The 20,843-nt window shown below is 44.1% G+C and overlaps 1 protein-coding gene across 4 annotated transcripts; it reads right to left on the bottom strand.

Moving 5' to 3' along the window:
• Nucleotides 1-279: 279 nt before the first annotated feature.
• Nucleotides 280-2,606, bottom strand: LOC133916669 (uncharacterized). Of its 4 annotated transcripts, none has more exons than XM_062360446.1 (6): nt 2,399-2,606; nt 1,970-2,058; nt 1,334-1,579; nt 903-1,230; nt 752-833; nt 280-586 (listed from the first exon to the last, which is right to left on the bottom strand). In XM_062360446.1, exons 1-6 carry the CDS (start codon nt 2,422-2,424, stop codon nt 395-397), a joined length of 963 nt encoding a protein of 320 aa, XP_062216430.1. In that variant the 5' UTR covers nt 2,425-2,606; the 3' UTR covers nt 280-394. The 4 variants fall into 4 exon arrangements, with proteins under 4 accessions (XP_062216430.1, XP_062216431.1, XP_062216432.1 ...); XM_062360447.1 differs by having other exon boundaries at nt 785-833; XM_062360448.1 differs by having other exon boundaries at nt 1,334-1,537.
• Between the last annotated feature and the right edge of the window lie 18,237 nt (nt 2,607-20,843).

Here is a 20,843-nt window from a genome sequence, read left to right as displayed (position 1 = left end):
TTTAATTTTCGCTATGATGATAGTATTATTTGTATATCAAAGACTTGGTTCGGTGAAACTTCTAAATTGTGTTCCTACTTTAATTAATGTGTCTGTTTTCTTATAGTCCCTACTCCCCACTTCATCTTGAATATCCATGCATAGATCTTTCCTTGTATTTTCTCTTAATTCCACACCCTTCAAACATGTTTATGCTGCTTCCAGTGGAATATGTCAATGTGTCGCATGTCGGATAGAATTCTATACACTCATCAGCCATCAAACCATATACACTCCTCAGTCATCAAGCCAAATACATGTTACAATCCATACAATACATGGCTGTTTTGTGGCTTGTACAACCTTCAAGTCACTTGCTTCATTTCATTCCAAATTTCATAGTGTAGAATTGTTCTCAAAAGCAAGCACATGAGCGGGGGAGCTTTCCTGCTGACCGTATCTTGTTCGCCTTCTCTCTGATCTTCCTCTCATCATTATATTTCCTTTCATCTGCCATCGACTTTGCTCCTCCACAAATTTTGTTGATCCTTGCTATTTCCTGGTTGTATTCTTCCAGTGCCTTTGCTCTCTTCCTGTCTAACTCAGCCTGCGATTCAAAAAGTTCAGTTCTCAGCCTCTTCAACCCAGTCACTTAGCCTATGATGTTACATGAATCATGGTAACTTCCTAAGGTGTTCTTAATATTTTCAAAGAAGGGGATATTGGATGAGAAGCGCGTTGTTCTTTAAACTATGAATTAACAAAAAAAAACCTCTTTCTGTTCTTTTTGGCGTCTCGCCTTCACCTTCTTCTCAGTCTCCCATTCAGCTATGGTCTCCATCATCTTTTCATACCTAAATTTGACAGTCGTATCAGCATAACTTCCATCATTAATCAGCACAATCTAAAATATTCGTACTTACTCCTCCCTAACTCTCGCTAGCTTTGCCTTCTCCCATTCATCGGCCTTGGTTCCCATGCCGCCAATAGCAGTCACTCCGACTGTGCCTTCTTCATTCCCTCTAGAATGATATGATGTCGTTGGCCTGACAGTCGATGGCGGCTTCTGAATCGCCTGTTCTTGTTCAAACTTCTTGCTCCCTTTCTTGTCTGCTGTTTTGTTGGAGGATCCTGAACCCTTCTTTACACTCAGAGAAGATTCAAGCATCTTTGGTGGCACCTTATAATCTGAAGCTGTGTCTTCAGGCTTCCCCGGTGCTGGTTTCAGTGGCCTCCTTGCTGATACATTGACTGAAATGATAATGCATTGCAGCATTGTTAGAAGAGATTTGCCGGTTTTGCTACAGTACAAGTGACAAGAGAATGGGAGTAAGATAGATCATGTTTACACTACCTGGTCCGTTGTCGTCATCTTCTACAGGCCCTTTGCCACTAAACCAGCTTGAGATTTTGCTGCCTCCTGCAGGCTTTTTCATGCTTTCTGCTCTCTTGACTGGCGACAGGGCTGGTGGCACCACTTCGATGGGTACAGGCCTCTTCTGAGTTGCGAGCTTCTCTTCTCGTGCAGCAATTGCATATGCTGCTGCTGCAATTGTGGCTGCGAATGCAGGGTCATATTCCCCATTGCTGCTCATTGCCACTGGCAGTTGCAATGCCAGTCAGTCAGTTTTCTCTCTTTTTCTTTTGATGGTTTTGTTTCTTTCAGGGAAAAAAATTGGTTCACAACTAGAAAACTGGGGAAACTGTAGCTCATTTCTACGCATCCATCTGAAGAGCGTTTTCTTATTTATTCAGAACATCTGAATTTTGAATGTTCCACGATTTACCTTCAGTTTTTACACACGTAAAGTAACTGATTTTATCACAGAGACATGGCACTAAAATAACAAAAAAGTCTGACATAATTACATCTACTATCTGTACACTAGAATAACAATGTTTTTGGAGCACCAAGGTAGCTTCTAAACACGAATAGTTTCTGCAGTTTCCATGTTTGTGAAAGCTGGATGGTCATATATAGATCGGTTACCTCTTCCAAGAGCTGTGCTCTCTTGCTGTGGTATTGCTGAAGTCTGGCTACCACCGTTAAATCCCTTTCCTACTCCAGAAAACCGAACCCTGCAAAAGAGTTGTGAAATCTGAATCTGTAATGTCTAACGATCAAAAGAACACAAGATGCTTCTGAATCTGAATCCCAAAAATGTGGCATCTGAACTAATATTTTGCTATTTATTGGGCAAAATATCCTTTCGCTTCAAGTCTTAAGGAAGAAGATTTAAGAACCACCAAACACCAATATAATTCGACAACCTTTTGTTTTGAAAAACTTTGAAAAGAACAAAATATGAATAGAAGATGAAAACTACAGTTAAAAGCTCACAGTTAGCCAGCCAAATAGATCAAAGAGCAAATCCTTCAGCAAATCCAGCGCTAGATGCTGTTGCATGCACTTGTTTACCTCAGCTTATTCAAGTCGCCGTCCATGGCGCCCAACGTATTTGTAGAGACGTCCAATAGCTCCAAGGCACAACAAGCTTCAGAATTAAAAGAAAGCCTCGTCTTAAAAACTGTTTGCTTGTATATAGAGGTGGTGAAAGAGAGAGACAGTGAGCAAGGAAACTGTTTGTCTTGGAGGCAGGCAAGAGGAATGGAAATGGGATCGCTTTACCCCATGGAGGTCTTCAAGAATCCAGCCCCTTTTTGGTTGCACTACCTTTTCGACCTAGCATGTGATACTCTTCCCTCCGTTGTGCTTCCACCCACCATTTCGATCGTTGCCTGATTCTGAAGACAGCTAGTTGATAGCGTAACAAATACCTTTGGAACATTCAGGGAACAACTTTCCTCAACATAGCTAGCAACGAATCATGTCAGTTTTATAATCAGTTACAGATGGCAGTTCAACGTTCAAACCTGTTTCTTGCAATTTCAGTATTCAGTGCCTCCTTGGAATATTATAGGAAAAAGAATTTGCTTTACCAGTTATCACTAAGTGCTGAATCTGTTCTGTAATGGTAGTTGGATGCCAGATTTGCACTTTTGAACGAAGCCACTTTATACCATCTTAATGTCTTTGGATCCTGGAAAGACTAAGGCCAACCGATTTCCTTCACGAACCAAATTTTTGTTGTGAAGGGATTTTCGTTCCCTTCAGCGCTTCAACGGTTTCCCTTCACAGTTCCCGTCACGAAGGGATTCTCAAAATCATTCCCTCCAGGACGGGATTCTCTTTCCTTTACCTTCGTGATTCCCCTCGAAAGAAAACTGTTGGAGATGAGAAAAAATAAAGGGAATGAGAACAGGAAAGGAAATCGAGAAAGGAACGAAATGAAGGGAATATAGTTGTAGATGGTCTAAGAGATACTGATTTACAAGATTTTGCTCTTGCAGAAGTAACTAACAAGTCAAGTAGATGAGACAAAAAGTGTCATGGAGAAAGAATTCATCGGTTCCCTTTGTCGTTTTGGGGTCTGTTTGGTTGCCCACATACTCTAGCCTAGTTCGTATCTGTGAGCCAGATTGCTCAGTCAGACTAAGTGCAGCCAATTGCATTTTGTTTGGTTTCTTGAATCCATTCAACATGCCTAAGAAGAGATGGTGTTTGATTGCCCATGTGAAAACATATTGCATGAGATAAAGGTGGACAAATAAGTACTATCATAATATTTATTTTACATAACTATACTCTTATAGTCCTTAATTTATCTTATTAAGTATTAATATCCTTCAAAATACGTTAATTCACTTAATACACACTAATCACATGCTAATAACATCATTAGTAGGGCACCAGCCTGCGTTCAGTGAGTTTGGCTCTGCAAAAATGCCCAAAATCTATGTATCTTAGAGCCAAGCCAAAAGACCCTTTTGCATCCAAAGAGTCAGGCTCAAGGGGATATACAAGCAATCAAACACCTGCTGTCTGTATCCCACGAGCCAAACTGAGCCATCTCGTTGTTCGTAGTCTCTTAGAATTAGGCCCAAAGAAGGAAAGAATCACACTACTCGGCCAAAAATGTGTTTGGACGAGTTGGGAAAAGTTGGCCAAACAAATTTTTATATTTTCTAACATTAATATTTAAATAAATAAACCTCTGATGACAATATTTACACAAATAGGGGCCTACCATGGGCAGCGTGGCAACGGAGCCTCTTACTGCTCCTTTCAGAGAGCGGTAAGGATGACAACGTGGCAGCGGAGCCCCTTACCGTCCTCTGCAAGGACGGTTAGTCCTCACCCTCCAAGAGCCCGCTGCACACCGTCCCTTACCGCCCTCTCACTAGTGTCATTGCCGCCCTCTTAGGAAGCGGTTAGCCCCTCCCCTCGCTTGAAATTTTATTTTTGTAATTTAACTTTTGTATACGTCAATTTGAAAAATAGTGTACATTCATTCGGTAAAAAATATTAGTTGTACAAATAGTTGTCAAAACGGCATCACAGTGTGGTTATTTTTTGAAAATTTTTGTTTGATGTAAATTTGTTGATATTTGTTTATTTATTTGATGTAAAATTGTATGACTAATTTTTTTAGTGAAATAATGTTGGAAGGATACAAAATCTAATTTTTTGAACAACCATACTTGTGAAATACTATTAGCATAAAATCCGACACGGAGGTTACATACGTTGACAAATATTACATGGGACATAGGGTTTATTGTTGGTGCGCGAATGGACCATAACCATAAAGACATCGACAACAAACGTTGGCATATATAGTACGTCTAAAGACTAATCTAATAGTATTTTACTATTAATCCTAACATATCTTAGGGAATGAAAATATATCGGGTTACAATAGATGCTCTCTATTGAATGCACGTAGGATATTTGCCCTTTTTCATAGCATCGGGGCCCTCTGTCTTAGCGTGATGGGCCCTCTCCTGTTTCCTTTCCCTCTCTGCTTCGTGTGCTTGAGTCGTGGCGAGCTCCTCTGCTGCCTTCCTCATGTGCTCCTCCTCCTCCTGCTTCAGTCGTAGTTCCTCCTGCTATTACTCGTACTCCCGACGTTCGTACGCCTTCCTCCTCTATCGCATGCTCATATCGACCCACCGCTTCTAGTCCTCATTTTGCTCCATATCGAGCCATTTCATGAAGTCACAAATAGGAGGAGAAGACTGGACAAATGAAACAGGATGAGAGATTAGTAAGACAGTGCATGAAATCATATAGAAAGTGTCACATGAGTGATTATGTCGCTATACCGATGGGTACTTATACGATCTATATTGAGGCTTGTCGTATTGGTAGTTGGCACATATAAAAAAGTGTAGGCCATAGGTGTAGGAGATGTTCTGTGACTCACGAAGCTTGTAAGGGTCACCATAGAAGCACATCGGTGGTTTGACCCCCTAGCGGATGAACATCCCTTAATGTTTATTGGGTGGGCTTGGTAGAACTGACGAAGACAGTGCAGTTGAGAGAGCTGAGGAAGGAGTGGCCTATCTATGGAAGAGGGTGGGGTTATTTATGGTAGCTGGGGGCTGATGCATGGACTGAGTGCATGTGCTTGGCTAGGGGCTGGAGCATAGGATTTCCTGTGAAAGTTGAAAAAGTTATGGTATTGGTACTAGATAGAGATTCCCTGTGTCACGATAGAGGTGTTGTCATTTAATTTATGATTAAAGCTTTATCGTGTGGTCACTTCATATCTACAGTCTGGTCTCTAAGTAATGCTTTTCATATATTAGAAAGAATTGCGCTAGGATAGTACGTTAATATAATAAATTTACCATAACATTGATTAGACATTAAGTTTACAAATAATTAATAACATAGTACGTTAATATAATACACTAACCATATACCCATCGAATTGAACTAATGAAATAGAAATGTAAACAAAATAAATTATCATGACTGGTATTTGCATAGTTCTTAGTGCATAGATGTTGAATACCTAGATCATATCAAGATGGAAATTAGCGGAAGAATGCAAGCTGTGCGAGTCAATGCTATCAGGGTAAGATGTTTGTTGTCTTCGAGGTGGTGAGGGAAGTTTTAAGGATGGTTACTAGCAAATCCACCATCATTTTCAGGATCATCAATGTCCTCCGGAGATGGAGGCCTCTGAGGGAGGGGTCGTTGTGGTATGAAATCATCGTCGTCGTCATCAACTTGAGCTATCACGGTAGTATCACGTCATATTTCATTGTCGGTTGTACGCCATCCCAATGTGGTCTTGCAGTGTTCCTTGAACCTTCTCATGTATTGCTGCTAGAACATCGAGGCATTGGGGGTATGAAATCATCATCCTCATTATTTTTTAGATGAGTAGTAGAGGGTGCCTCTGTACCTCATTCCAGTTTGGGATTTCTTTGTTGATCAACTCTGCATCTTTCGGGAATGCCTAACGTAAAAGAGGAGCATTCGAATCAATGAAAAAAAAGATAAGTAGAGTGATCAAATAGAAAATGACGAACCTTAATGTATGATGCATACTAGTTGGGCAACATCGCTATCCTTCTTTGGCTTCTAGAGAAACATAGCACTGAAGGATGGTAGGCTAGTTCACACACCATGGGGTACCTTTGACACCGCTCGTGCAAGCCCTAAGGTCATCCATGGTTACATGTTGGAGCGGAGCAGCTAACGCAGAACATAAGAGTCTTGCATGCAAGTTGGACACGGCTTGGATTAAGTTGTTCTCCTTGAATGGATCATCCTTCCCTCCACGCACAACCTAGAATGAGGCATTAAGTGCTATATCGATCGTATTATGTGTCCATAAAAAGCCTGTATTAGAAGATCCCGTCATAGATTTACTGATCCGTGCCTGTAACGTTATGCCTCTTCACCAAAGCACAAATCCTTAAATATTTAAGAAACATTAAACTAGTATTAAATATCACAATTAATATGTAACAATGCTTAAGAAATAACTAATAAATAAAGTTATATGCTATAATTATTTGATAAATAGTAGATAAATTAAAAATAATTACATTAACAATACAACGATTAAGACATAGTAGGATGACTACGACATTAAAATGAATAATACATGTTTCATGAACAAGTACAAGTGCACCGATGGAAGGAGTGGTCTATCTATGGATGAGAGTGGGGTTATTTATGGCGTGTCTAAAGCCCGAGTTAGGACAAATGTGTTGTTATTTCATCTTTAAAGTTGGGTCGTGTGGTTACTTCGTGTCTAAAGTCTGATTCACAACAGAGGTGTTGTCATTTCATGTTTAAAGTTTAGTCGTGTGGTCACTTCATGTCTAAAGTGTGGGTCACAACAGAGATGTTGTTGTCATTTCATACTTAAAGCTGAGTCATGTGGTGGAGATGAAGTACTCAGTCTATATGCACTAAAGCATATAATCAATGCATTGGATGCCAACCTGAAGCGAGGGGTCAGTGGACGCTGAGTAGTTGGCAGTGTGTAGTGATATCACTCATAAAATGTGGCAGCGTATGGTCACATCGCTAGAAAAGGTGGCTTCGTCCATATCTGAGAAGCCACTAGCATGCGATCACATGGGATTAAGAAATGCATTAATGACATGGTAAGTAGTACATAGAAAGTAGACACATCCGGATATGTAAGAGTAGTTTGCGAATCGAAGAGGCATCATTAAACAAACATATAAGTTACAAAAGCAAAGGTAAAATCCTATTGTTGTCTCCCCCACTATCGTCTCCCGTTCCCACCATCGTGTTCTCGTAGCCGCTGCCGCTAGTTCGCCCTCACATGACCCCTAGAGTAAGTCAGGGCATCCAGTGGGCGAACTTGCCTAGTAGATACGATAAATGTGGAAATAAATATATTAGTATAAAATGCAATGTTGTATCTGTATGGTATGCAGGTGCAGCAGTAGATGGCCAGGCATGAGTGCCAAAATAGGGTGCGACCGGTGGAGGTCCGAACGGTGGAAGTGCGAACGCTCGAGGTGCAGATGAAGACGTCCCGGCTTCATCACCGTAGTAACCTACGGGCTGATGATTATATTAGATATACTATTGAATATATTGAATACGGTAGTATATTGGCGCCCATTACCTGAGAGACATTCGAACGGTGAAGGTGTCAGCACTTGCCATGGTCTAGGTGTCAGCATCGATAAGTGTGTAGGTTCACCTAATATATTTTTTAAAATTAATGCATTAGTAACAAAAGAATATCGCTAACCGTCGTGCGTATGAAAAATGTGTATCTGTTGTGTCCAGCCCTGGAGGGCGTGGTCGAGGTGGTGATGTGGATGCTGGTCCTGTTGGAGGTCGTTGCACATCAGACCTCCTGGATGACTCTGCATGGACCCCACTGGACCTGGAAGGAGCACCAATAACATATGCAGTGGATCAGCATGAGATAAGCTTCAGAGCCCACGTGGTCTTGTCGAAAACTCGTTTGACAAATCCTGCTACATCCGCCGCACTATGTTGAATCTCTTGCCTGAGGTGCTCTATGGTTCCAACCGTGTCCCTATGGATATCATATATGATATCAGCCTGTTGAAATAAACATGAAATGAGAATTTCAGTTTATAGTGGTTCGTATGGGATTATATGATAAAAAAATAAGACGTTAATTAAACATACCGCTAATGCAGCGTTGTCATCCCAATGGTCCGGGTAGGCCTCAGTAGTCAAAGCGACATGCGGCCGAACAGTATCTAGGGTGTAGGTGGCCCGTGTACGTGTACGCGGGACGTACCATCGTAAGTACTCCTTGAAGCTCAGGTCAGTGAAAGGATGAGGATCCCCAATGACATCCTCAAGGGCATGGGTCCACGCCGAGACATATGGTGCCAAGCGATCTGTACAGAGGTTACCACCCGGTTGGCCCTTAGATACCTGCAAGTCAACCACATTAGATAGACTATAAATAAGACGAATGTTATGAATTATATATTTGATTTTAGTTACCTGTTAACGTGGCCCGGAACTGTGAAAACGTTGATGAAGGGGAATGCCTAGAAGCTTCTGAACTGTCTCATCACGTGGTGGGGTGAGTACTCCTTGACATAGATGTCGAAGACGAGCGGCTTATTCATAAACTAGTAGTCCTCATTGTGGCTACACAACGGAGACAGATCGAAAGACGCACGAGCTTGTATCATCAAGTGCCTGTAAGGGGTCCATACCACGTCCTCTGGACGCAGACGGTCGAATTGCGACCTAAAGTGCTCGTACGCGCTATGGGCCTGCTCGTGCGCCCAGTGTGGCTATGGAGAAAAATAGTAAGAAATTGGACTTAAAACATGTGGCAAGTAAAGCAGAGTTATATTTCTTACGTACCCAACATCGACACCACAACAAACCCATGGTGGGCCCGTCCTCCTCGGGTTTCCCATACCATTCCTCAGGGTATGAGGACTGGTCCACATTGGGTCGACCGATCACGAACTGCTCGTACGACTATAACTGCAGCAACAGTGGGCCCCTAGCAAATGTGGGATGTGGCTCATTCTTCGTGCATGCATTGCACAAGACCCGATACATCGCCCCAAGGACAGCGGAGGTCCAGCTCAACTTGGGGACATCATTGGGCTCCATATTTGCGATCCCCTTCGCATATGGAACAAGGGTCCTCGATACCATGTGGCTTTGGCCACTAGTGAACATAACCTAGCCGAACAACCAAAGTAGGTAGGCCTCCAAGTGCCTCGAGACCAAGTACACACCAGCGTTCGGGTGCATGTATACAGGCTTGAAGTAAAGCAAATGATGATGAGTAAAATATCTTGCAAATCGTAAAGTAAAGGCCAAGGTACCTTGAATAGGAGGATCCACTTTTTGTAGGCCCTCGCGGATCTGACAGGAACCCAGGCATGTAGGCGGGTGCGTCGTTTGTCCGCTGAATAGGGGTGAACCGTGCGAGCATGATGTTCATCCAGTCTGCATCCATGTCGATGACTCCAACAACGACTTCGGTGCAAGGTAGGCTACGTCCTGTAACGTAGAAGCCATCTCACCGTAGGGGAGGTGGAAAGTGTGGGTCTCAAGCCTCCACCGGTCGACCAGTGTAGCGATCAGTGAGCGGTCAGAATAGAATCACCTCGCGGCTGCCTCAAGGTTCTCTGTCGCTCGGGCCTCTACCAAATGACACAGTGGTAGGAGTCCAAATGTTGCCAACCTATACCATTTGGAATATTAAGTGAATATAGAGCATGCAATAAATAAATAACCAGACACATACGCATCTAACTCGCGACATACTGGTGCTTCCAATGATCTTGGATTGTAAGTAGCTCCCCAGGGTCACATGGTCGAAAAACTCAAGAAGCTACTGTGCTTCTTGTCCATTGTAGGGTCAAGAAGCTCGAGGGTCGGTGGGTGTACCATATCTACATTGAAATCAAATATAAACATTCTGTTACATGAACATAGTACATATACACACAATTACGTGAATAACATATAACATATATGTACAAAGTTATATGAACATATTACATATACACACAGTTACATGAACAGCATATAATATACATGTATACAAAGTTACATGAACATATTACAACATATAAGTACATAATCAAATACAAATGTAAGGTCCAAATACAACGTACATATGTAAGACGAAAACCTTACAAATATAACATCAAGATATGCTAGACACATTCACACTTGACCGCTGTCATGACCCCATCTACACACCAGGTGTATTTTTTAGACAGTACTTGTATGTGTGACCTATTTCAGCGCACTTGCTACATCGCTTCACCCTTGGAGTAGCCTCGAATTCATCCATATCGTACCAAATCCGCCGAGTTTGTCGACATCCTGGTGTGTACTTCATCTTCTCTTTGTCTACAATGTAGATTCGCGAGGGACCTCAATCACTTGTAAATTTATCAACAATGTCGTAGCCATAAAGCTCATTATTCCACGTGTTCAGTATCTAATCCTTCACAAATTAGAGGGAAACATATTGTCGGGGTAGCATATTGTGCTCCCCACATGCAGCTATGACATGTGTACATGGCATGTAGAGCATTTGTGGCTTCTGGCACATATAGATGCATATTCCAATCCTAAGCACACACTCTTGCACATGGCGCTCACGTCTGCCACCCCTACGAGCACAAGACACTGAACCTGTGCTCTGCAGTTTCCTCCTGATTTGTGCGGTGCATATGTGCCTTCTTTGTGGTCTTCTCCATATACTCATATAGCATAGATCCATACAACATACGGTTATCTACCATTGCCTTTGAAGCAACTGTGTAGCGATTAATAAAATATCTGCAAGTTCCATGCAGAATACCTTCAACCCTGCAAAACCTAGTTGTAGAAGGGACCTCATACCCCACAAAACCTAGTTGTAGATCTCAGCAAGATTAGTTGTTATTATCCCATACCTTGCCCCTCCAGTGTCGTGTATCAATGTCCATTTATCTCTTGGCTCATTTTGTATCCACTGCGAAAAGTTCCTAACAGTTGACTCTGACCTTCTTACTATCTGGGGAGTATCTGTTGGGATGGATCCAAGAGCAACCGGGTCATCTCTGGTGTCTACTACCTCAGTAGTCTGCTTCGTGGTTAGTTCATCTATTCTTACCCATAGTGAGTTGAACTTTCTCTGCCTGTTTTGGCTGCACAATTTCTTGAACTCGTCAAGTCTTTATTTTTGAATTGTTTGTAAAAGTTTGCACTCATATGCCTTATGCACCACCTGCTCTTCAAGTCGGGCCATTTTTCTTTTACACACAATTGAACATTGTCGTATTGCATATCCAGTAAAGCCTGCAATAACCCTACATGTCTATCATGAATCAAACATACATCAGGCCAGTCCAGAATAATAGCATGCTCGACCCGCACAAGGAACCAATACCAGCTCTCCCCGTTCTCACTATTCACGAAGGCAAACCCTAGAGGTATGACTTGGTTGTTCCTGTCTACCCTAATTGCAGACAATATCCATCATTTATACTTCACAGTGAGGATGAGACGACAGTGCCTAAATGTGATGGTTGCTGCAAATGCAAAGAAAGCAGGCTGCAATACTCGCTTTTCAGCCTTCTCACTCGAGTGGTAATGTTTGATGTCAAAGTAACTTCTAGTGTTTCTCGTACATATTGTGGCTAGTTGACGTAATAAGTTGTCATATGAATCTTCGTGTGTCACAAACCTCATCTCAATAGCCTTTTGTTTCGCCCTCTATGTCTTGGCCTAGTTTATTGTGTACTAGAATCTTTCCTCAATAGCACGAATTATTGATTGTGGCTCATACTTTAGGTTGTCCACAATCTCTCGGTACATAACATGACAACAAAAGCAGATGATAGGTTCGATGGGATAACTCTATTGTCAGGGGGGAAAATCCCTGACAATTATTCCGGGGTGTATCGGACGACGGGTGCGTGATCTTTATTCGGGGAGTGCCTACTGAATTTTTTTTGTGTATGTGCAACTCAAGAACACCGAGGATTATACAGATTCAAGCCCCCTTAGGGTAATAGCCCTACATCCTGTGTATTCTTTTTTTTTGTCTCCATTTTTTCTCACATCTGCTCCCTTTATAACCCAGTGGAGAAAGATCCTTACAAGTGGGCCCATACAACTGACCCATCCCTATCTAGACGGTCAACAATAGCCTATCATTACGGAGCACGCACGCGTCGCACCAGCTCCGAAGCACTACGAGCCATGTCCCATCCGTCTGAAGTGCTACGAGACCTATCCCATCCATCAGCTCCTTCTGTACTTATCAATTCGGGTTGCCCAGCCTGCTACGTCCCATCAGCGGTTGCCCACACGCGCCTGCCACGCCCTTAGTGACATCTGCGAACCCATCATGTAACAATTAATGCCGCGGGAGGGAACACGGAAGCTCTGCATCCGCCCTAGTCGCCTCGGCTGGTGAGGTGTGCCTGGGAAAGGAAAACTGCATGGGCATTAGCATTAAATGAGAGTGGTTTGGTTTAGACGAGTACTTGCCCCGCGACCAATAGGGACTGGTTGCGGGAAATCCAGCGGGGGTCGGGAGTGTGGTCGCACGATGCCGAGTGGTCGCGTGGTGGACCCTGTTTAGAGAAAAAGAACTAGACCCACAAAAATCGGTCGTTGACGTCCATCCTGGCAGGAGACCCCCATATACCTTACACTGACAGTAGCCCCCAAGATCCTCCGTGGGTATGGTAGCCTGAACCGATCCTTACACAGACGTGGCTGGGTCTGGTCGTGCCATTCGAGCGTCGGATGAACTCAAGCCATGCCCGAGGAGTGGTCAGCGACGCGGCCCGTTTTAGCGATGGGTTCAGAAAACCGCACCCCGAGGGGAGATTAAGCATCCATAGAAAAAGGATAGTGGTAGAGAGAAAATAGGAAAGCGTGCGCAAGGGAGAGAATTGCATCAAGTCGCTCGCAAGCAACGTTCCTAGTGCTGAGGGAGACCCTTAGCACGATGAGCCTTTTGGTGGCGACCAGCGCTCGATCGGAGCTAGGACTTGCGGCCTTGTGGTCGTTAACCCTCAAGCGCCTTTACCCTGTCATTGTGCGAGCGGGTTAGCTTTGGATGCATCTCATCAACACGAGCGAGTAGGCTAAACAAATCTTGGAATTTGGCGAGAGACCACGTTTGTCCGTGGAGTCCTGCAACATAGAGAGTTCGATTTCTTGGATTTGAAAAAACTTACAAGTTATGTCCACGCTCGTCCAAAGGTCCTATAAAATAGACAAACAGGCTCGTCACCGAGCAACCTTATACATAGAGCTGGCGCTCCGCGAGCTATATGATCGGCGGCTGACCACCCCAGCAAACCTGACCGTGTGAGGTCGGGAAACTGGAGGTCGGCAGTGACCTGTGACCAATTTCACGCGTGGTGGTCATGGTCGTGCCTGAGGCCTTGTTAAGACCTGGCTGCCCGGGCCATGGAGTACGCTCACGGACCTCTTCGCTCGAGTTTTCATCGTTGTCTTCGCCGGGCCAACTGGTCGGGCCGACTAGCTGGCCATCAGAGACGGCCAACATGCGACCACCGACTGGCAAATCAGGTTTCGTTGTCCGTATTTATGCGACTTGGATTGCTAGGCCGCGTTACCAGCACTCGCTTGAGCCTTAACCGTTGCTGCGGCGGTAATCTTTCTAACGGGCTTGGCCTCGAACCTCCTTGTGAATTTGTTGACTGCCACGAATAGGAATTTAGGATCGCCTGGGGCTTTAGAGAACAGTCCCACGATGTCCAGCCCCCAAACAGCGAAAAGCCGAGAGAGTGGTATGGTTTGCAGTGCCCGGACTGGTAGGTTGGTATTTCGGTCGTGATGTCGGCACAACCCGCACCTTTTCACCTGCTCGCAAGCATCCTGGAGGGAGATGTGAGGTTCGGCCTCCACGTCTGCCTCTGAGGATTTTAGGGAGCGTTGTGCTCCCCCCATCCTGAGCGATGTATTTCAGTAAAGGGTTGTTGCTCCCTTGGTGGTAGAGGCATCCCTCTACCAAGGAGGATTCTCACAGTTAGCCCGCGTGACCTTTTCTGCTGACACATTGCCGACAAGGGTTGCTTGATTTTGAAGGTAGTCTGAGATCTGATTCATCCAGGCCGTACCCGAATCGAGCAGGGCGACCACATGATGGCCACCCGGGGTCAACAGCACAGAGGGAGGCGTTGCCTCCAAAGGTGTTGCCTCTGGTGTTCCATTTCCAAGCAGAGCATCCCTTCCGCGTCGGCCCGAGACCGCAGCGGGTGGCCGTGTGAGTCTTTTTCTCAAAGACTCTGACCGAGACAGGTTCACAAGAAGAGGCTAGACGGGCTAGCCCATCCGCCAGGAAGAAATCCTTGCGAGGGACGTGTGTGACTTACCGGCCGATGGAGCGTTGCTCTAGCTTTCTCACTTCGGAGAGGTATGTCGTCATTGTTTGGTCCAAGTACTAAAAACCCCTTGGTGACAGGGTTATACCTAGTAGCGAGTCCCTCATCACTAGTAAGCATTTTTCCCTCACGCGGGTGATGCTCGTGTTCCAGTTAAGAGGCCCTCATACTCTGCTTCATATTTAATAATTGGAAAAAATAGAATTGAACCATGTACCTGATGATGCATGGTCTTGTGCCCACTCCTTCCTGGTTGGGGGAAAGCATTCCTCGCTTAGCGACCAGTACCACGTTCGTGGCCCTTTGAAATATTGCAAGGTAGGACAAGGATTCCCCCCCTCCCCTTCTGACCGAAGGGTGGTCAGCACCAGGAAAGGAGAGGGTTACCTTTCTAAGATTCTGGTAAGCTGCCTTCCTTACTAGTACCCAACGGGGAGTGGTCGTTACTCATGCCAAAAGTTCGAGGTGTAGACCCTTATGTTCGTCCTTGGGTTGAACCTGCTCAGAGAAACAACACACATGATTAGTTCTCGGATACTCTTTTTTGAAAGTGCATCTAGCTAAGTGGGTTTTGGCTTATTGATGACAAAACGATTAAGGAACTAATATGTTTATTTAAGTTATGAACATGTTTAAGTATTAGTTGAGAAGACATATGACGTTTGACGCCCGTCGAAACGAAAGGAGAAGTAACTAAGAGTACTCAATAAGATTTAAATTCTTTTATTTTTGAAATTGAGTCTAAGATAGCCGCTCTATTAAGAGGGTTGCATTTGATTGCTTGGTTAGTGTCTCAATGCTCAAGATATCCTTTAGAACCAACAAGTTGAGAGACACACTCACCCACGGACACCGAGTTAGTTCTGCAAAAGTTTACTGAGACCGGATACTCTGGTACTCAGTGCTTAGTCCGGAGTCTCCGAGGTAGACTCCGGCAGAGAGTCTCGGTTCCGATTTATTTTTTATTGGAAAAAGATCGGAGTCTCCGGTGTTCATCGGATACTCCGGTAGTTTATGGGTTTTGAGGCCGGAGTCTCTGAGGGAGACTCCGCCAGAGAGTCTCGGTTAAGTCTTTATTTTAATTGAAAAAGACTGGAGTCTCCGGTGTTCACCGGATACTCCGGTAGGAGAATAAGTTTTAACCGGAGTTTCCGAGGGAGACTCCGGCAGGGGTGTCTCAGTTAGCATTTAATCTTTTTTGATAAAAGACCGGAGTCTCCGGTGTTCACCGGATACTCCGGTACCTGGAGAGGCCGGAGGGTCCGCAAGTCTCCAGACTTTGTCTTTTTGAAAGCCCTGTCATGACCGGAGACTCTGGTAACTTAACAAAATTGTAACGGCTAGTTCTGACACGTTCTGTGACCGTTCTGACGCCATTTTTGGATTTGGGGCCGGATACTCTGGCGTTCACCAGATACTCCGGTCAGGTCTGACAGAACATTAACGGCTAGTTTTTGGGAGAGGGCTATAAATACTCCCACACCCCATGGCATTTAAGGCTTGCTGTTGTTGGTGAACTCTAGACTCTTTGAGCACTTTAAGAGCATTCAAAATCCCTCCAACCACCTCTAGTGCAAAGTTTGCAAAATTTAGTGAGTTTGTGTTTGGAGAGGGTTTAAGCCACTTGAGCATTGAGTTCTTCCTCGAGCATTCGCTGTGATCATTACTCTTGAAGCTTCGTGCTTCTAAACAGCAAGGCGACGCCCGTAGAGCACCCAAACTTTGTGGAGTGCCACGGAAAGTTTGTAATCATCGTCGAATTGAGTAAGGAAATTCTAGCTTGATCTTTGTGGTCGCTAGAAGAGGATAGGGTTGGAAAAGACCTGGCTCTTTGTGAGCTCCTCAACGGAGACGTAGGCACTTCTTTGTGAGGTGGCCGAACTCCGGGATAATCTCTTGCGTTCTTATTTGTGAAATTTACTTAATCGTGCGAATTTGTGATTCTTCATATAAATTGCCCTAGTGATCATCTTTCTAGTAGTAATTCTTATTTTAGCTCTGTGACATCTAGTAGACTTAGCTTCAACTATAGATTCTAACTATTTGCTTTAATTCGTAGTTGTTCTAGATTTTTTGTATAAACCGGAGACTCCGGACTAGACCGGATACTCCGGACCAGACCGGAGTATCCGACCTTCACCGGAGTATCCGGAAGATTTAATCCGTTGTTTTAGTTTTAATTTTCAGAAAAGCCTATTCACCCCCACCCCCGCGCGCCGCCTCTAGGCACTTTCATTTTTCCAGATCGAATCATACCTGCCCGATGGTTTCGGTACACGTCACGGGGCTAGAGGGTGGCAATCCTGGCGTAGTGAGCACTCTTCCAGGTGGGGCTGCCACCGAAGAAGCCAGTTCCTCTAGAGATTACGGTCCATGAGATCTCCTTGGCGCCGGGAGCATGGATTCCTCTGATGCCCCCCCTCCCCATCGCCTCCCGAAGTCTTCGGATCCTAATCCAATGTCGTAAGTTTGGGACATATCGGATCCGTCTGGGTCGTACCCAACGAAGAACACAACAACGACTCGGATCCCGAACTCAAAAACGCGCCCCCCTACCTGGCACGCCAAATGTCGGGAGAAAAATCCCTGACAATGATTCCGGGGTGTATTGGACGACAGGTGCGTGATCTTTGTTCGGAGAGTGCCTACTGAATTTGTTTGTGTATGTGCAACTCAAGAACACCGAGGATTATACAGGTTCAAGGCCCCTTAGAGTAATAGCCCTACATCCTGTGTATTCTTTTTTTTCTCTGTTTTTTCTCTCCTCTCCTCCCTTTATAGCCCAGTGGAGAAAGATCCTTACAAGTGGGCCCATCCAACTGACCCATCCCTATCTAGATGGTCAACAATAGGCTATCATTACGGAGCACGCACGCATCGCGCCAGCTCTGAAGCGCTACGAGACCTGTCCCATCAGTCCGAAGCGCTACGAGATCTGTCCCATCCGTCAGCCCCTTCTGTACTTATCAGTCCGGGTCGCCCAGCCTGCTACGACACATCACCGGTTACCCACGCGCGCCTGCCACGCCCTTAGTGACGTCCACAAACCCATCCTGTAACAATTAATGCCACAGGAGGGAACACGGAAGCTCTGTCTCCACCCCAGTGGCCTTTGCCGGTGGGGTACGCCTGGGAAAGGAAAACTGCATGGGCATTAGCATTAAATGAGAGTTGTTTGGTTTAGACGAGTACCTGCCCCGCGACCAGTAGGGACTGGTTGCAGAAAATTCAGTGGGGGTCAGGAGTGTGGTCGCGCGATACCGAGTGGTTGCGTGGTAGACCCTGTTTAGAGAAAAAGAACTAGTCCCGCAAAAAACCGGTCGTTGACATCCGTCCCAGCGGGAGACCCCCATATACCTTACACTGACATCTATTTTCTCAATATGACAGTTATACTCCCTAACTATTGAGTACTCCCGGTGGTCAATCCACTTCCCCCTGAATGCGTGTACCCGCCACGGACAATCAGGAACCAAACACTTTACGTCGTACTCCCTTTTACTCGACTTCACAACCTTAAACTGTCTCCGAAGAGAAAGCGATAAGAATTTCACTACATCAATAACAACCTCCTTACTAGAGTACATAGCACCCTTGGACACCTCGTTCTCATGATATTTCCAAGGTGTCCAATGACCCTCACTGACCACCAGTTTTGAAAATTTCTAAGTCCTCCACTCTATAGGAACAGGAGAATTTACCTCCTCATCGGATGAATCCTCATCGGCAATGGATTCCTCCAACTCTTGATCCTCCCTCTTCATCTCTTTAATTATGCTATGGATTTGCTCCCCCTCATTGGCTATACCCCCTTGGCTGCATCTCTCGCACATCTCCAACGTCTTGCTCGTCACGTCTGACTTGTTCCTGCTACTGCTTCCCCAACATTTATCTCTGTTGGATCCTTCTGGTACGCCTCAGCTAGCAACTCAAGAGAGAGATCACGTTCACATGCTATATCTACGTATTGCCTCCAAGTAGATGTCGCATTAATCGGGACGAGATTCTTGAAGTACCCCTGAGTAGCACAGCTTAGCACAGCTCTCAGCTTAAGCTCATCTTGCTAGGGATCCAGTTGAAAATGGCGCATCAGCCACTTGCGCACACCCAGTATGGTTCTCTTATTAGCTCTACTAAGTCCCTTGAGGACATGCTAAAATTCAAAGAGATCCACACCGTTAGTACCATAACCAATCTAACCTTCATCATAATATATCTGAAAATATAACTTATCGGATATTCTTGAAAACATTTGAAAATATGTCCAATATTAATACCAGAAAACTATACTTCTGATTATCAAAACTCTGATAAAATTACCGGAACTGATAATCACCTAACAATACGTTTAGTTCACTACAAACAACATTGCTCCTAACCAAACTAACCAACCTCACTAATTTACCATCTATCTACTTAATAAAGTTTCTAGCTATCTATAATATAATATACATCGTTATTCTGTAAAATCTAGATAATCGATACTACCGTACTCTAAATATCACTATATATCTGATGGCTATCCTACCATATTAAAATAGATCTTTACAATATATATAAAAAGCAAAAAAACATTATTTTCTTATTTCCTTGCTAAACTCTAAGTATTATATAATGTAACTATTGTTATGTCACTAAATCCTAAATGTAGTGGTATTTTAATTACTGATAAAAAAAATAAATATAAAAAATTACCGTAAATCGATATCTAAATTCTGCATATCAAAAATAGTAGAGCTTCCCAACGCTACCTCTCTCTCCTCTCCTCCCCTTTGATCCTACTCTCTTTCTTTTTTCTAAATTTAAATTGCTATTTTAACTAATTTTCAACCATTTTATAGTATGTGGCTAATTAGGGGCGGCACGGATGCAAGGGGCTAACCGCCCCCTAAGAGAGCGGCAAAAGGAACTACCTGTCCTCTCGATGGACGGTGCAACCGGCAGGCCACGGGGTGAGATCTACCCACCATTTTAGAGGGTGGTTAAGAGAGCAGTAAAGAGTTTTGCTGTCACATTGTCGTACTTACCGTCCTCTGAAATAGCTGTGGTATTTTCAGAGAGTGGTAGACGCATATTTATGCAAATATTACGTCTATTTATTTAAATATTAACATTAAAAAATATTAAAAAAAACTCAAAATGTAGACCCACCAATAAGAATTCAGGCCCGCCGAACCCATCTGATCATCTCTAATTAGGGATGAAAACGGACGGAAACGGTCGGGAAAACTTTCTAACCGTTTTCACTTTCATATTTTCTCTGCCGGACGAAAAAGAAAACGGGATAGGCGGGAACGGGAAAAAACAAAAACGGTTGGACATAATCGGAGGGTCGAAAACGAACCAATCCGATCGGGAAAATACCGGTATCGATCGGGATTCGAAAACACAAAATGGAAACACCGACCTACAAAACCATCAAGACATGTCAACATGTATAAGTTTAACATTATCTTCAAATAACACTGAATTAATAAGTTTAATGAACCAATCCAATCAGCAAGTCGCATTAAAGTAAAAAAATATCATATGCTTTTTCGATTCACATGATATATAATTTTTTTATCAATATTTCACTCAAACAATACAAGATACGAAGATACAACAATATAAGCTTTAGGACCGAGCAGTAGCTCGGTTGGTTCGCTCTCAGTGGCAGACTGACAGGGACGGCCAGTCGTGGGTTCGATCCCTAGGATCGACCCACGAGCCTCATCGGGGTTTTTTCCTTAGTAGTTAGGGGTATGCACACACGTGCCCGTTTAGCGAGAATATATCTGTAACGTGTATGTTTAGGACATGCACGTGTGTGCGCGCGTTAGCGTGAGTGTGATGTAAGTGGGTTATGTACGTCATGTTTTGTACCCCTCTAAAAAAGAACCACATAAACTTTAACTCGATACTCGAACATATAATAAATATAAGTGATAAGTCTCAACCAAAGACATAAGTGAGCGTAGAGATAAAAACGGACGGAAATGGTCAGAAACCCCCTACCGTTTTTACTTTCACATTTTCTCAGTCGGACGAAAACAAAAACGAGATAGACGAAAACGGAAAAAAACAAAAATAAACTGAAAAAACGGAATACGGCACCGGGACAGAACGAGATTTTCCCGTTCCGTTTTCATCCCTATCTC

The sequence above is a fragment of the Phragmites australis genome, chromosome 4, assembly GCF_958298935.1.
Source record: "Phragmites australis chromosome 4, lpPhrAust1.1, whole genome shotgun sequence".
Lineage (NCBI taxonomy): Eukaryota > Viridiplantae > Streptophyta > Magnoliopsida > Poales > Poaceae > Phragmites > Phragmites australis.
The sequence above is the reverse complement of the archived record's forward strand: the minus strand, read 5'-3'. Positions and strand labels throughout refer to the sequence as shown.

What these genes read in the sequence shown, in the direction of transcription:
- LOC133916669 (XM_062360446.1), bottom strand. Translation starts at nt 2,424, where the DNA reads ATGGACGGCGACTTGAATAAGCTGAG. An exon ending in GGCGACTTGAATAAGCTGAG is followed by an intron (nt 2,059 to 2,398) that starts GTAAACAAGTGC and finishes ACTCTTTTGCAG; the next exon opens with GGTTCGGTTTTCTGGAGTAG. An exon ending in GCCAAAAAGAACAGAAAGAG is followed by an intron (nt 587 to 751) that starts GTTTTTTTTTGT and finishes TTTGAATCGCAG; the next exon opens with GCTGAGTTAGACAGGAAGAG.